At 46.4% G+C, this 16,499-nt stretch overlaps 2 protein-coding genes and 1 long non-coding RNA gene across 3 annotated transcripts in view; 1 reads left to right on the top strand and 2 right to left on the bottom strand.

The window, feature by feature from the left end:
* The first annotated feature begins 343 nt into the window (after window positions 1–343).
* Window positions 344–9,736, top strand: TLDC2 (TBC/LysM-associated domain containing 2). The gene is made up of 6 exons (XM_015564446.1): window positions 344–533; window positions 2,544–2,705; window positions 3,355–3,507; window positions 3,704–3,799; window positions 7,808–7,881; window positions 9,316–9,736. The coding sequence occupies exons 1-6, from the start codon at window positions 501–503 to the stop codon at window positions 9,449–9,451; spliced, it is 654 nt and encodes a 217-aa protein (XP_015419932.1). The 5' UTR covers window positions 344–500; the 3' UTR covers window positions 9,452–9,736.
* Window positions 9,737–10,256: 520 nt separating this feature from the next.
* On the bottom strand, window positions 10,257–10,499 carry LOC107183211. The gene is made up of 2 exons (XR_001514000.1): window positions 10,419–10,499; window positions 10,257–10,357 (listed from the first exon to the last, which is right to left on the bottom strand). It is a non-coding gene; the product is annotated as an uncharacterized LOC107183211 (long non-coding RNA).
* Window positions 10,500–10,930: 431 nt separating this feature from the next.
* Window positions 10,931–16,499, bottom strand: part of SAMHD1 (SAM domain and HD domain 1) — a 62,094-nt gene continuing 56,525 nt past the window's right edge. The window contains exon 16 of the mRNA XM_006764508.2: window positions 10,931–13,023. Within this exon, the coding sequence (XP_006764571.1) occupies window positions 12,898–13,023 (126 nt within the window). The 3' untranslated portion in view covers window positions 10,931–12,897. The remainder of the gene's footprint in view (window positions 13,024–16,499) is intronic.

Here is a 16,499-nt window from a genome sequence, read left to right as displayed (position 1 = left end):
TTTTAAATCCGATTTTTGGCCTTGGGCAGCCCTTCTCTGTTATATTGCACTCGTTGGCTTGAAGAGGAAACTGAATCTCAGGCTGTCCGTATTGAGAGGGTCACTGAGATGATCTGGTCCAACATGTTATATGTGGGGAAAGTGAGGCCCAGGGGTGCAAGGGACTTGTCTAAAGTTCCTAGGCCAGACTGCTAGAAGGGCAAGGAGGCAGAAGGGAATCACTCCTAGAATTTACTGTTTGTGGCTAATGTGTGTTCATAACTAACATGCAAGCGAGGCCATGAATGTCGAGTGTAGCTGACCTCACAGACACACCCAGTGACAACTCAGGCTGGGAGTGACAAGGGAGGGTGAGCAAAGGGCAGCTGGGTGAGCATAGAGCAAGCCAGGTGTGCCCCAGACTTCTACCTCTCATCCGTCAGCCTCGCCCAGAGGCGCTTCCTCCCGGCAGAACTGAGGCCTCGCTCGCTCACTGCTGGCTGCTGGATTCAGACAGGAGAATGAAAGGACTTCGCTGGCGTTACACTCGTCTGGTAAGGGGTCCAGTTTGGGCGGGGTGTTAGGTCAGGAAAGGTGGGGAAAGGTAAGCTCTCGGGCAGGGTGGGGCCTGAGCTAGGGATGAATGCAGGCAGGCGATCTGTTCCTCTTCCAAGTCCCTCTCCAGCTGGCCTGGGGTTCAGAGCAGGAACTCAGGAACCCAGGGCCTTCGCTCCCAGACCCATGGTCCTGAGACCCCCCAAGGAGCAAAGACTGCTGTTTCTTCCTCCCTCGAGTGGGTGCCAGACGGAGCTCTGTCCAGAAGCCCCACACAGCTAGGACCCCCTCCTTAGGCCTTAACCTGGAGAATCAGAAAGCAATGTCTGAAACAGAGTGGAAACTCGAGTGAGTGAATGAATGAATGTAATAACATACATGCCCCCTGACTCACATATATATAGGGTATCCCCCCAAAATGTATGCACACTTTAACAGCTGATAATTCACTGAATTTTCACTCCTTCCCAAGTTTATCTGATTTGAAATAATGGGTGAAGCCAGACTAAGCTTTGAACAAAGAAAATTCATCCTAAAATGCCACTAGACTTGTTTTTAATGGGGATCCATAAAAGATAAAGTTTATGGTTCAAAACCAACAACAATTCACAAATTGAGGGTACACAAATACTAAACAAAATGACTCTTTTTAAAAATGTTTTCAAGCATATTAACCCTTTTCTTCTTTTTTAAAAATATGTTTTTATTGATTTCAGAGTGAGGAAGGGGGAGGTAGAGAGACAGAAACATCAATGATGAGAGAGAATCATTGATCAGCTGCCTTCCGTGCACCCCTCACTGGGGAGCGAGCCTGCAACCTTGGCATGTGCCCTGACTGGGAATCGAACCATGACCTCCTGGTTCATAGGTTGATGCTCAACCACTGAGCCACGCCTGCTGGGCCAAAATGATTCTTGATGTTTGCAATTCCATTACTTCGAGTTACCAGCAGTGCCTGGACCAGAACAGTCATCAGTTTGAAAACAGGCATTGACAAAAAAAATTATTCATTTCTGTAGATTCTTTTGAATTTTGAAAATGAACTGTATGTTAATAAACACCGACTTTATAATCATTCGAAGTGTGTATACATTTTGGGGGGACACCCTGTATTTATACAATCCCTACTCACACTCACAAATACATTGACAGGTAAACACAAAGTTACACTCAACACCTTCTCACACTGATTTGCCTGCACAACTCTATTTTAAGGGAACACACACATTCACATGGACAATTGCACATTTTACACGAAACTGCACACGCCTCACCTATGACATGATTGTTTCACTGGCTGACGGGGTTCTCATTGTCTTCCGTTGTAAAATGGAATAAGCAGCACATTCCTAGGATTCTTGGGGAAATTCGGAGAGATCGTGCACAGCTAGCACTTCACAAAGGCCTGGACAAGTGTGTGCTGATCAATGTCAGCCACTCTAGTTATTATTATGATCACTAGAAACCCGATGAACAAAATTTCATGCCAAGAGTAGGCCTTCCTTCCCCCGGCTGCTGGCACCTGCTTCCCTCTGGCACTGGGACCCGGGATTCCCTTGCAGCCCTGGCTTTGTCCAGAAGGTCATCCGGAAGGACATCTGGAAGGACGTCTGGTCTAATTAGCATATTATACTTTTATTATTCTAGATGATTTCATGTACAATTTCACACAGCACCCAGGCTGGGCTGTCACCTGCCCTTCTCTCCTGCCCCCGAGCTGAGAACTGGATCCCTGGCACCCACCCTGGGTCCAGAGCACACAGGCAGACAAACCACAGGGCCCAGGGCCACGTCTGATGGGCGTGTGTGATTCCAACCTTTAGCTAGCAGGTACCACGGAGGAAGCCGGCTGGCGGGACTGAGTCTTGTCTGTGATGGACACTTCCCAGCCTCCTCTGGCTGGGCTGGCAGGGGCCTGGGCAGGGGTGGCTGAGGCTCTCAGACCTGGGAGATGTGGGAGCTGGTGTTTTCTGTCCCTTGACTCACCAGGCCTCTTTGCGTCTTCACAGCCCAGCCAGGTGGAGGACACTCTGTCTGGAGAGGAGGGTGAGGAGGGGGAAGAAGAAGAGGAGAAGGAGGCAGCCCCAGCTCCAGCCCCAGCTCCTGAAGATCCCGTGGAGCCCCAGTTGGCAGAAGCCAGCCAGGTTCTGGGAGCCTCAGAGATTAGGCAGGTTCGGCCTGGTTTATGATGCAAGGATTTCAGCCCTGAGACTGAGAGTCTTACCCGCCTGTCCTACTCCCAGCCAGGTCCAAGGACACCTGGGATCACTCCTGCTCTGAACCCCGCTCGCTGTGTCACCCTGGCAAATCATTTCTCCTCTGGGCTTTCCTTTCCCACTTGTCAAACAATCCAGTAATAACAGTCACCATCTTCACTGGGCCAGGAAGTGAAGGATATATGAAATAAGCTAATGTTTAAGTAGAACCAGCCCTTGGGAACTGAAGCCAAACTAGGGGTAGGGATGAGAGGATGAGGGGAGGGGGGTTAGGAGGAGGGATTCAGCATCTCATCTATTCTTCAGCCACTAGAGGCCAGGGTGACCAAGAAGGGAGAGACCTGACCTGGGTTCAAATCCTGACTCTGCCACTTGCTGCCCATGTGGGCTTTAGACAAGCTGACCACCTCCCCTAGCTCATCTGTAAAATAGTCCCTCTCTGAGGGCTACTCCTAACAGGTGTGAAAGTCCTCTGGAAACAGGAAACCACTCTGTAAACTATGAAGTACCTTGTTTGTGTGAGTGCCCCCCCGCCCCGGGGGGGATAGTAAAAGGAGACTGGGAGGACGAGGATTCCCCCACTCACCTCTGGACCTGTCCCCAGCTCAGCCTCCACCTCCCCCCGAGAGTCACTGGATATTCTTGGAGTCTGGCCTTCTGTACAGCAAGGGATGGCTTCAGTCTGCAGAGCCTGTACAGGCAGATGGAGGGCCACAGTGGGCCCGTGCTGCTGGTGCTGAAGGACCAGGATGGGCAGGTGAGCTGGGCTGGGGAGTGTTAAGGAAAGGATGTGTGTAGATGGGCCCTTGGGGGTCTCTCCACCCTCCAGCACTGCCCCAGGCTCCCCAACTGCCCCTCTAGGATGAGCCTATATCACCAAGCTTGGAAATTGGGTTTCCAGAGGATCATCTATTTCCTTCCAGCTGCAAAATGCAAGTCCTTCTGCTTTCCAGATATTTGGGGCCTTCTCCTCCTCAGCTTTTCGACTCAGCAAAGGCTTCTACGGTACCGGCGAGACGTTCCTCTTCTCCTTCTCCCCACAGCTGAAGGTGATGCTCCCACCCTTGTGGGAGGGGATGGGAGGGGGTCTATGGAAGGACAAAGATCCCAGGGTCCCAGTGGCCCCCAGCTCCATCCCCTGTGCTGGGGTGCCTGGTGTCCTCCAATCTTCCCACAGAGGGAAGGCAGGAGGGCAGTGGCAGGCAGAACACCCACCTTGGCCTGCCCATCCTTGTGTGTGTTTGTTTAAATACTCAGTAGGTCCTTGGCAACCACTTACTGGCTCTGAGAGGAAGAGGTTTGTTGCTCACCAGATACAGGCTGGAGAGACAAGTTTAGTCGAAGTGCAGGTAGATCTGGGGGCGCTGCGAGCAAGGATGGAGGAGGTGGTGTGAAGGTTGAGGGGAGAGAAAGTATCAACTAGTGATCACGAGAGGGGAAAGGGAAGCCCATGAGAGAAAACTAGAGACACGGAAGGACAGCCGGGCAATGCTGACGGGAGGGTTGAGACTGAATTTTAAAGCAAGCCAGGTACTTTGGCACGTGCTTCCCTCCAGCAACATCCAGCTCTTCAGGTTCAGGCAAAGGAGAGCGTGCAGAGTGGAGGGAGGGTTCATCCATGAGGGGTTTGGCCAAGCTGTTTTAACCGAGGAGAGAGGGAAAAGGAAGTTGAAGGGAGTGGAAATACAAGATGGAGGGAGAAATAGTGCTGGATACTTTGGTTTGCGATTAGGTACCTCCTCTCCAGTGCACAGACCAAGACACCTACAGACACATCCAGCAGCACAAACATCTGGTCGCATGATGAGGAGGTCACGAGCAGCTAGGGACTGCCCTGCTATAGGCGAATGCACTTTATCGATCGCATTGCCTGGTAATCTCATCAGGAAAGAGGAAAGGGGCCAGTTGTCCATAGTGAAGCCACGCTGGAGACTAGTCATCACCGCCTGCCTTCCGGGGTTCACATACTAGAATTCTAGAATTTTCCTCTTACTGAACTGACAACTCCTTGGCAGAATTCTTTGCTCCTCCTCAGCTTCCCCAACCTTTTAATGTCACAGGTCCTAGGGCTCAGTTTTGGGTTCTCCGCTCTTCTCTGATTACCCTCTTTTTCTTCAAGGTCCTATCCATCCTTACAGTTTTCTGTGGCGTCCATGTGCTCATGGCCTCTTCCCCTGGACTCCAAACTCACATACATCCACACACTATCCAGTGGCTCCACAAACTCAAACATGGCATTTCAGATCTCACATGTCCAAAGCTGACTTTCCCCCATAAAACAGCGCCTCCTGCCATCTTCCCCAACAAAGTTAATTGGCACCTCCATCTTTCCCGCTGCTGAGACCAAAAATTTTGGAGTCCTTCTGAACATCTCTTCTACACCTCACATCGGAGCTGTCAACGAATTTTGACTGTCCTGCCTTCTCTTTCTATCTATATCCAGAATCCACCACTTTTTACCATGCTCTTTGCAGTCATCATGGTTCAAGCCACCATCATTATTTGCCTGTGTTCTTGCTCTAGCCTCCTACTGCTTCTACCTTCACTCATCACAGTAGATGAAATGATCCCTTTAAAAGCTAAGTCAGAGCATGTCACTGACTCCACGCTGCCAATGGCTTCCTTTCTCACTCCGAGAAAAGCCAAAGTCTTTAAAATAACTTACAAGTCCCTACATGTTCTGACCTCTCACTGTTCTTTCTTCTTAAATGTTTTTATTGATTTTTAGAGAGAGAGAAAGGAAGATAGAAACATCAATGAGAGAGAAACATCACCGATTGGCTGCCTCCTGCATACCCCCTACTGGGGATTGAGCCCGCACTTGGGTATGTGCCCTGACTGGGAATCAAACCAGTGACCTTTGGTTCATGGATTGACACTCAACCACTGAGCTACACCAGCTCGGTGGTTGTTGTTTCTTGCTACTTTTCCTTTACCTCATTATGTTCTAGCCACACTGACCTCTGAGCTGGTCGTTAAACACGCTAGCCTGCTATTACCTCAGGGCCTTTGCACATGATGTTCTGCCTATAGCGCCCTCCATTGGGTCTCCATAAGGCTTAGTTCTCACCTCCTTCAGTTCTCAAATGTCACCATCTCAGAGAGGCCTTCCCTGGCCACCCGATTTAAATTTATAATACTCCGCCCCGGGAAACCTGTTAGCCCTTTTCTACCTTTTTCTACTTAGCATTTGTCACCACCTACCACACTATTTATTTTACTTATGGATTTGCCTCCTCCAACTAGAATGGAAGTCCCATGAGGTAGGCATTTTTGTCTGTTATGGTCACCATTCTACCCATTGCCTGAAACAGTACCTGCTGCTAAATGCTAAAAAAACAAATGAGTAATTTTCTCAGGGGCTTGCTATCTGTCTTCCTAGTCTATCGTTATGAAGTCTTACTTTTCAAAAACTGGTTAATTTGTGCCTGTCTTTGATCTTTTGGGACTTACGTTCTTCATGAATTCCCAGCAGTTCCTTGATCACTACTCCAAGCAGCATCATGAAGATGGTCTTAATTTCTTCTGTAGTAATGTTTACCTTACTCCTTCAAGTTCAAAGGCCATGTTCCTTGATGAAAGTAGAAGAGGACTTGAATGGTTCTGTCTTCTCATGGTCACTTGTTAATATTATCTCATCTCTTCTGAGACCAGGCTTATCTTTTATTAGTCCATTTATTTTTAATTTTTTTTTCTTGCTAAAAACCCTTTGGTTGTTCATCGCATTTTTTTTATAACTAATTATAGGCAATAATATACTATGCTTTTGCAGCCCTTTTAAAAATCTTTGTATTAACTGAATTAACTCTTGAGTAATTTATTTGTTCAACAGACATCTATACGGCCCTGGCTGGGTAGCTCAGTTGGTAAGAGCATTGTCCTGATACGCCAAGGTTGCAGTTTCAATCTCCAGTCAGGGCACATACAAGACGCAACCAATGAATGCATAAATAAGTAGAACAACAAATCAATGTTTCTCTCTCTCAAAAAAAATCAATAAAAACAAACAAACAAACTAGAAAACACATCTATACCATGTCTTAGGAATACTGCCAGGAATCAAGACAGCTCTCACAGAGCTTATATGTTAGGGGGCAAGGAATGACACATGAACAGGGCACCTCAGTGAGAAAGGAAAAAGGGTCTGGGAGGAAGGGCTACTTTAGACAGGGTGGTCCAGGAAATGTTTCTGGGATGACATTTGAGATGAAGGATGAGAAGTGAGCCATTTGAGGATCTGCAGGAAGACCATCTGGGCATACGGACCAGAAGGCGTGAAGGTCCTGAAGCAGGAATAACTTTAGGTGTCCCAGGGACAGAAAGGCCAGTGTAGCTGAAATGCAGTCAGAAAGGAAGGGAAAAAGTCAGAGAGAAAATCAGGGGTCCGAGCCGGCTTGGCTTCCACCTACAGTGAGGAGTTGGATTTTGTTCCCATTGCACTGGGAAGCCATTGGAGGGCTTTAGGCAGAGGAATGATAATATCTGCTTCGATTCTGAGTCAGTCACTCAGAGTGCAGTGTAGAGATGGGCTGTGGGCAGGAGACAGTGGAAGCTGTGATCCAGCAAGGAGTGACTTGGCGTGGATGTGTGGGCAAGAATGAGTAGAGATGGATAGGACAGAAATGGTGGTAGTCAGGGAGTGTCTGAGGTGGGCCTGCAAGACTAGCTGAGGAGCTGGTGTGAGGCAGCACTGGGGGATGGGCGGGCTTGGTGCTACCTCCAGTGAGAGATGAGGGGACAGTTAGTTAATGGTAGAATTAGGGCCGGACTCCTGACCCTACCTCCTGTGGGCTTTCCCCCTCCTCTCTCCAGCTTTGGAAGCAGTAAGCCTCAGAGGTTCTGTTCTATTACCAGAACAGAGGGGCTGTGAGAATCAGACTGGAGAGCAAGAGGAGGTGAACTCCAGAGAGAATGGCAAAAAATTTCAAGAGTCAGGAGCCTAGAATACCTCCTGGGCTTAGTTGGGGCCTGGATGTCCCATTCCCTTTACAATACTGCCACCCAGTGGTGTGGAGTTGAACTGCAGGGCAGTAACGAACCTTTTCCTGTCATGCCAGGTCTTTAAGTGGACAGGAAGCAACTCTTTCTTTGTGAAAGGAGACTTGGATTCACTGATGATGGGCAGTGGCAGGTGGGTGTCTCAGTCCTCCCTGAGTCTCAGGATGGTCTGTGTTCTGGTCCCTTCTATCCAGGAAGACTGAGCTAGGTTGTCTCATAAAATGAGGAGGCTGGTGGTTCACTTTCAGGCCTCTCCCTTCAGCAGCCCCTCAACTTCCCTCTAAGACAGTGGTTCTCAACCTGTGGGTCGCGATCCCTTTGGGGGTCGAACGACCCTTTCACAGGGGTCGCTTAAGACCATTGGATAACACATATATAATTACATATGTTATTTTGTGATTAATCACTATGCTTTGATTATGTTCAATTTGTAACAATGAAATTGGGGGTCACAACATGAGGAACTGTGTTAAAGGGTCGTGGCATTAGGAAGGTTGAGAACCACTGCTCTAAGACAACATTGAAGAAAAAGGATGGCATAGACGCTCCCTCTGAGTGTTTGCAGTCGGTGACCGCTTAGTCCGAATTTATGTCACTTTGGGAAGAGCATTCCACGTGGTTGGATGAGGCTAGCCTCAAATTTACCTGTCGGCACCGTGATCCTAGGGAATGTAACTCACTGGGGTCTGCCCAGGAACCCTGCCTAAAGGTGTGTATATGTGTGTGTTGGGGGTGGGAAGTGGAGTGGGTTAGGAAGAAAAGGTTAGTCTTGCCCCTGGTGACCTGCAAATTGAGGCAGAATTAATCCTATCCTGAGGACAAAGATGACAACACTGATCAGGACCAGGCAGCTGCTCTTCCAGCTGCCTGAACAGCCTTCAGAGGCAGCTGGACACAGAACACACCAGCTTTTTCTGACTTGCAGTAACTCACTTCCCAGCTCCAGCCTAGGTTTGCTGTCAGGTGAAGGAGTTAATGTGGATGCTCTCTGAAGTGTTTTGGGCTCAGAGGCCACACCTCTGAGATTCACTCCTTTGGTTAAACCTTGCTATCTTGCCCTAGCTGGTTTGGCTCAGTGGTTGGAGCGTCGACCCACGGGGGTCCTGAGTGTGATTCAGGTCAAGGGCAGGCTCGACTCTCCACACTCCAGGGCATGTGCAGGAGGCAAAAGGCAAACAATGAATGTCTTTCTCACGTCAATGTTTATCTCTCTATATCTCTCCCTCTCCTTTCTACTCTCTCTAAAAATCAATGGAAAATGTATCCTTGGGTGAGGATTACCAACAGCAACAAAAAGCAAAAACAGAAAACAAACCTTGCCATCTTAAATACATTCCAAATGTTCTAAAACTGTGGTGAGCGTTGCACCACTGTATATATTTATTAAAACCACTGAACTGTAAAAAAAAAAATACTCTAAAACCTGTGGGGAATAATGTGTGGAGTCTCCCAACAATTCAGGATAAATCGGTTTAAGGGACTTTGAAATATAAGCCGTCATGGTGTGGGTCTGAAAGGTCTCAACACCCAGGAGAGAGCCATGCCACGACTTTCCTCTTCTCTTTAGTGGCCAGTTTGGGCTGTGGTTGGATGGAGACTTGTATCACGGAGGAAGCCACCCCTGTGCGACCTTCAACAATGAGGTGCTGGCCCGGCAGGAGCAGTTCTGCATCAAGGAGCTGGAGGCTTGGGTTCTGAGCTGATGGCCTCACAGTGGGCAGCTTCCTGAGGTAGCAGGTGCTCGGACTTGCTCATGGATGCCGTCCAGGCCCTTACACGGGGCAGGCCATTCTGTCCAAAACACAATGGTGAAGTGTCCTAGTGCCGACTGTGGCTGTGAGCCAGCCTCGCGGTGGCCTGGGGACCCAAGACAGGCACGGGGCCGGAACGGAAGGAGTGAAAGCCAGTTACACCTCACCTGAGCAGGGCAAAGTCCCTCTTGAAAATTATCTTCTAAAAAATTATGCAATGAATACATGTTTATTGTAGAAAAAACAGAAGACATTAAAAACTTAAATTGCCTAAAATTTAACCACCCCCCAAAACACTACCATTTTCATGTACAGTGGGGCCTTGACTTACAAGTGTCCCGACTAACGAGTTTTTCGAGATACGAGCCGTCTCTCGGCCAATTTTTTGCTTTGAGTTGCGAGCTAAAATTCAGGTTACGAGCAGGCTTCAGATATCCACCGCTAGTTGGCGCAGCGAACGTCACAGTGAACACCACAACATCAGCCCAGCATCACGTGTCTCACTTGTTCACTTTTTGATCTGACATACGAGTAATTTATGAGCTCTGTCACGGAACGAATTAAACTCGTAAGTCAAGGCCCCACTGTATATCCTTCCAGATAATATTTCATGGAGATATATATGTATATCTTACAAAAATGGGATTCTACTCTATATATTTTGGAAATTATTTTAACTTAAAGACTATTGTCAAACCACAGACACCTGGGCTTAGTGAAACTAATAAAGACTCTAGTAGTATCATTCTTTTTCTAAAACAATGAGGGTTGTGTGCCGGGTACTTGCAAATCTAATTTCATGAGGAAGATATGAAAGCGGCAAATGAACAGTATGCATATTTAATAAAGAAACTAAAACTCTGTAGATGGGAACCTTGGGGAGTTTAAAACAGAGGGAGGATATGTTTTCAGGCACAACAGGAGTTCAGAAAACTAAGAAAAATCCATATCCCTTCCCATACTTAACCCCACCTCCTACCAGAGGAAAATATTCTTTGTTTTTTTTTAAATATATTCCATTGATTTTTTACAGAGAGGAAGGGAGAGAGATAGAGAGTTAGAAACATCGATGAGAGTGAAACATCCATCAGCTGCCTCCTGCACATCTCCCACTGGGGATATGCCCGCAACCAAGGCACATGCCCTTGACCAGAATCGAACCCGGGACCCTTCAGTCCGCAGGCCAACGCCTCATCCACTGAGCCAAACCGGTTTCGGCGGAAAATATTCTTTATTATGCTATTGTTCACCATAATTGATTAAGAAAAGTTAAATAACACACATCTTGTTAAATATCATCCCCTCTCTCACAGACCCAACATAGCATTGAGGTACTAAAAACTACGTGGATAAATTCCTAGACCTGTTTCGTTGGCACAAAAAAGTCAAAAGTGGGCACAGTGTAAGAGTCATTAAGGAAGACATCTTTGGTTTTAAGATGGAGATACATTATGAAGCTTTATTGCAGGTATTAAATATTTACCCAAATTAAGTAACCAGTCATTTAAACTTGCAGTTCTGTTTACAGTCTCAAGGTGATAAGATTCAGTAACTCCAAAGACTAAGCTGTTAAAGTCTCCATTTTTATACAAACAGTGATGATGTTTCTTAAAATAAATCTAACCTTGTAAATGACACATGGTTCTCATCATTAAAATAATTGTAAAAAGCATAAAGTGCAGCTGCCTTATATGCAATAGATTTAAGTTATTTATCAGGACAATGATACAGTATTGGGACTACAAAATTCCAAAGTAAACCACAATGATTTAAAGGTAGGAGTTGCAAAAATAAAACAATCTTAGCAGAAAAACTACATTCTTAACTGTGGGTCTGGGTACACGAAGTCTGAAGCCCAGAGTTCTCCTCACTGGATGTTGTAGAGGCACCATAGCCAAAACAGGTATGGCCCCGTACCATGGCTGACTTCACCTGTGCTTCTCGAGCCCCCATGTGAACACATCCCCACCCACATGGCATCACAGTGGAAGTGAGAAAAGGGTTTTAATTATTCTCCTATTAATTAGGGTCCACTCTTGATTATCTATATCGGGGTGGAGGAGGGGGAGTGAGACTATATAGAACGGCAGACATTCCGAATATTTTTCACTCTAGAGTCAACAGAACCTGGTTATATAGTGGGAGGTGGCATCACTCCTAAGAGTTGGGATAATCTGCTGGCCTGTGTTCGAATTCCTCCCTTCCTCTACTCACTCCTGCCACAGCCAGGGCTGGCTCCCATAAGAGGTGAAGGGCTCACAAAAAATGACTCCCATTCCTCACTACCTTGCATCTCCAGGATCCTCTGGCCACCACTAGCTTTGGCTCTAACTCCAGACTTTGCTCTTGGTGAATTCCTGTAGAACTGGACATGGGCGTGGGGGTGGGATGGGGCACGTTGCTCAGCACAGGAGCATTGCTCGACCACAGTGGTGTCCACTCCACAGCTAAAGGTAACGGAATCAATTTACAAAGGGGAACCTGGAATTCCCTGGGTAATCACTCAGCTCAGCACAGGCAGTTCCGTCTTTGCTCTGAAACCATAAAATGCACTGAACCAGCACCAACCAAGTCCAGCTCTGAGGAGCCCTGAGGAGGGTTCCTGTGACGGCCTCTGCTCAGTTCCCGAGATGCAGGAGCACGTCGGAGGGGAGCTCCTTTTCCAGGCTGGGCAGTGGTATAGCCAAGACTTGGGCAGTGAGTATTTAGGAAAGAAAGAAACTACCTGGGTTTGGAGGCACAACTGACCCAGAGGACAGCCTGGTTTGGGGGATCCCTCTGCCACTGAGGGTAGGGTCTCCTAAAAGGTATTTTATGTCTCACTTCAGAGGCCAGAGTCCTCTGATTTTTTCAATAATTTAATCAGGCTTCTCACCGAAGAGTTGGAGCCCACTCCTGGTTCTCATCTCTTACTGCTTACCCCAACTTGGCTAAAAGAGGGGGGGAAGGTGTCTTTCTCTAATGTTTAGATCACTTAAGGGGAGATGTCCTCAAGGTGACATTTCCTCAGAGGCTAGGATTTCGGTTGGTTTTAACCTTTGCTGTTCCTGACAATCGCAACTTTAAATTCCAATGTGTACCCTTGTATCACTTCCAATTTTCTTTTTTTAAAAAACAATCATATGTCACAGAAGTTTTCTAAGAAAATAGACTACTAAAAGAGAAAGGCTTTAATTAATACTAAAAATAGGTAAGGTTTTTTTTTATAGCATACATAGCAAGATTTGCCTATTACCTTGTAGTTTCTTTGAATAAAAATTGTTTAGCTTCAGCATAGGTATACATTCAAAATATAAAATAAAGTTACTTGTTCAGCATAGGCGCACTCTGATCAAATTCCCTCAATTACTTAATTGTGTTGGGGCGAGGGACTTTTGTAAACAAATGATTGCAGACATTCATCCAGAGGCATCCGCAAAGTCCAGGGTTCTCCTTGCATGGGTAGAAGCTGAACTCTCAGCTGAATTTGAGCAATTCCATTCCTTTTTTAGAGGTGTTATAAGTGGGGCTATGACATCGCCATCCTGTCAAAGAGAAAAATACCAGGAACTGAGAAAAGCCAGTTTTCATAATTTCAGTGAAAGTCTCGGGTACATGCAGACTGATCATGTCCAGACCTACTTATTCTTGAGAAACCCCAAATTACAAATACGCCCTGCATTTGGGTCAAATTAGAAACACCAAAGTTCTAAGCAGATAAGAGCTTTGCTTAGCAAAAGCCACCAGACCTATTCTTTTCAAAGATGGTCAGAAGCAGCACACTGCCCAGTTCTTTAACCCCCTCCCTTCATACACCTTCACAGAATACATACTGTCCTGTTTTCCCAGGAGAAAAAGAGACTTCACTGGACCCCTGCTCCTCCCTTGACTAGTCCTCCTGCCCCCCTTTTTTAACTTTTTATGTATTGATTTTAGAGAGCAGAAAGAGAAAGAACGAGAGAGAGAAACATTGTTTTGTTCTTCCATTTATTTATGCATCCACTGGCTGCTTCTTGTATGTGCCTTGACCGGGGATAGAACCTGCAACCTTGCATATGAGCTACCCAGTCAGGACCTTTGTCCAGTTCCCTCTGCAATACATGGCCCTGGTCTACAAGATGGCAAAAACAACAAAAACAAACAAACTAATTAACAAAAACCCAGGAAGAACAGGTATATACCTACAGAACTTGAACTTTTCTCTGCAGAGCTATAACCTAGACTCATCAGCATAGACTCTGCCCAAAATGAGGAACAGTGTAAGAAGCAAGATGTTTTAATACCTGACTCTATCCTAAATAAACCATTCTTGAATTTATGAATAGATTCTTTTAGGTTATATAAGAGCGCAGGGCCTTTGACAGACTTTCGTGCAGCAGGAAAATGATGTCTGTGGTAGAATGTGCTCATTCGCCTGTTTGCTCTCAGATCCACTCATCACCTTCCCTCTGCTTCACTCTGTATTATGGGGCTGCTCTTGTAAACTCCCATTTCCCAGCTCCCAACCTATTGGCTTCCAGTTAGGTTTGGCCCATGGGAGGCACTGGTGGAAGATTGAAAAGAGGAGGGCAGAGCCCGGCTGGCATGGCTCAGTGGTTGAGCATCAACCCATGAACCAGGAGGTCACAGTTCTATTCCCAGTCCAGGCACAGGCCCAGGTTGTGGGCTCGAAACCCGATGAGGGCGTGCAGGAGGCAGCCAATCAATGATTTTCTCTCATCATTGGGGTTTCTCTTTCTCTCCCTTCCTCTCCTTCCTCTCTGAAATCAATGTTAATTAAAAACCTGCACACCATATTTGAAAAGAGGGCAAAGAAGCCTGGGTATTTCTCTCCCTAACCCTCTGGCACAGGCAGCAGTAACTGTGACGCTTCTGTGGTTCTAGCTTCTGCAGATTATCCCAGCACCTCAACTCCCACCTCCTACCCTAGAGCTTTCTACTGTTGTCTCAACCATCCCATTTGCTGGTTTAGCTCTGCCAAAAATTTGTATCAAAGGCCCCATTTTAAATTTCTTATTTTGAATTACACTGGATCTGACTTGATACAGCTATGAAAAGCAGCCATTTAATTGCCATGATACTCATATTTGGAAGATCTATCTCAAAGTCAACATCATTTGTCTTCAAATCCATCTCTCTTTCTACAGAATATTCACTCTGTTTGGTTTCGTTCTACGTTGTTTTATTTATTTATTTTTTTAATATATATTTTATTGATTTTTTTTACAGAGAGGAAGGGAGAGAGATAGAGAGTTAGAAACATCGATGACAGAGAAACATCGATCAGCTGCCTCCTGCAGCTGCCTCCTGGGGATATGCCCGCAACCCAGGTACATGCCCTTGACCGGAATCGAACCCGGGACCCTTCAGTCCGCAGGCCGACGCTCTATCCACTGAGCCAAACCGGTTTCGGCTCTACCCATTCTAATTTCAACTCCAGTGAATTTTATAAATGCAAACCTGAATATGAATATGTCATTCTCCTGCTTAAAACACTACACTGGCTCCCATCATTCATGGCTTAAAGGACTATGCACAATGTCCTAGACCCCTCCCCTAAACGCACCATATTCTTTTGCATCTTCTGATCTCCCCTCCCCCCTTTAATTCAGCTTACTCCTTCTCATCCATCCTTCAGGTCTCAGCTTCTAAATCCTTTTTTATTTTATTTATATGGAAAGAGGTGGGATTGGGAGGGAGACAGAGACATTGATATGAGAAACATTGATCAGTTGCCTCCCATATGCGCCCAGACTGGGGATTGAACCCAAAACCTGGGTATGTTCCCTTCTGGTGTATGGGGGTGATATTCCAACCAACTAAGCCATACCGGCCAGAGCCTAAATCCTTCTTTAAATAAGCCTTTCCCAACCAACCAAGTCTGGCTTAAATTATACGCCTATAATTGTGATTTGTGTGCCTGTCATCCCCAACTAGAGTGAGATCTGTGGGAACTATGTCTGCCTTAGGTATTGTTCCATCCCTAGTACCTATCACAGGATCTGGCAAAAGTACTCATTCAATGAGTGAATGTATCTAGATTTAAGATAGTTATTGCCCCAATGGCTGAACTTTAACAGCCTCTTGCCTCTTTGCTTCCGTCTCTTCAAGTTCCTATCCATCTGCCACTAGAGTTTTCTTCCTTATTCAATGACTAGAGGCCCCGTGCACAAAATTCATGCCTGGTGGGGTCCCTAGTGGCTGCCGGCCAGGTACTCCCTCCTCTCTTCCCCCAGCTGCTGCCACAGCCTCCGCCACCACTGGTTGGGCCTTCCTCCCTTCCCCAGGCTGGCCCCCTGGTTGAACTCCCAGAAAACTCCCGGTCAAGGGGACAATTTGCATACTATGCTTTTATTATATAGGATTTAGTTCCTTAGATGCTATAGTACTGAAGACATCCTTTCTTATTCCCATGGGTCTCACTCTAGTTGGAGATGACCAGTACAGAAATAAATAATAATTACAGCAGCACAGTAAGACTTGAATGCTCTCCATGATTCCCTCCCGGCTGTACATAAGAAAAAAAATCTTCTTTCTTAACTGATTATACAAGGTGCTCCACAATCTAGTTCACTCTTCCCACTTAATTTCTCACAACTCTTCTACCCCTGTCAGCAGGTCTCCTCATGGTCCTCTCAGACATACTCAGCTTGTTCCACTTTCATGCCCTTTTGTGATGCTCTCATTGCCAAACATGTGCACTCTTCTCTGCTAACTCACCCAAAAACAACTGGCCTTCTGGAATGAGTAGAAGCCTTCCTCTTTCAGAAGGCTTTTCTGTCTGCTCTCTCAACTCTGAATCCTGACAGAAATCACCTGGACCACTCCATCTGGCACTTGATAAAGAACTGATGTACTCAGCTACTCTTCCATGTCATTTTTATTTCCTTTAGGATCCACTGCATTGAGGAAAAAGGCAGCTATGCTGTTGTGAGAGGGAGTCCTAGACTGGGAAGTAGAATGCTATTTTCCACCTGCCTGCTAATTATATTCATTCAGTCAACAAATATATCTTGGTACA

This window comes from Myotis davidii, unplaced genomic scaffold, assembly GCF_000327345.1.
Source record: "Myotis davidii unplaced genomic scaffold, ASM32734v1 scaffold38, whole genome shotgun sequence".
Classification (NCBI taxonomy): domain Eukaryota; kingdom Metazoa; phylum Chordata; class Mammalia; order Chiroptera; family Vespertilionidae; genus Myotis; species Myotis davidii.
Note: the sequence above shows the minus strand (reverse complement) of the source record. Positions and strands in the feature narration are given on the sequence as shown.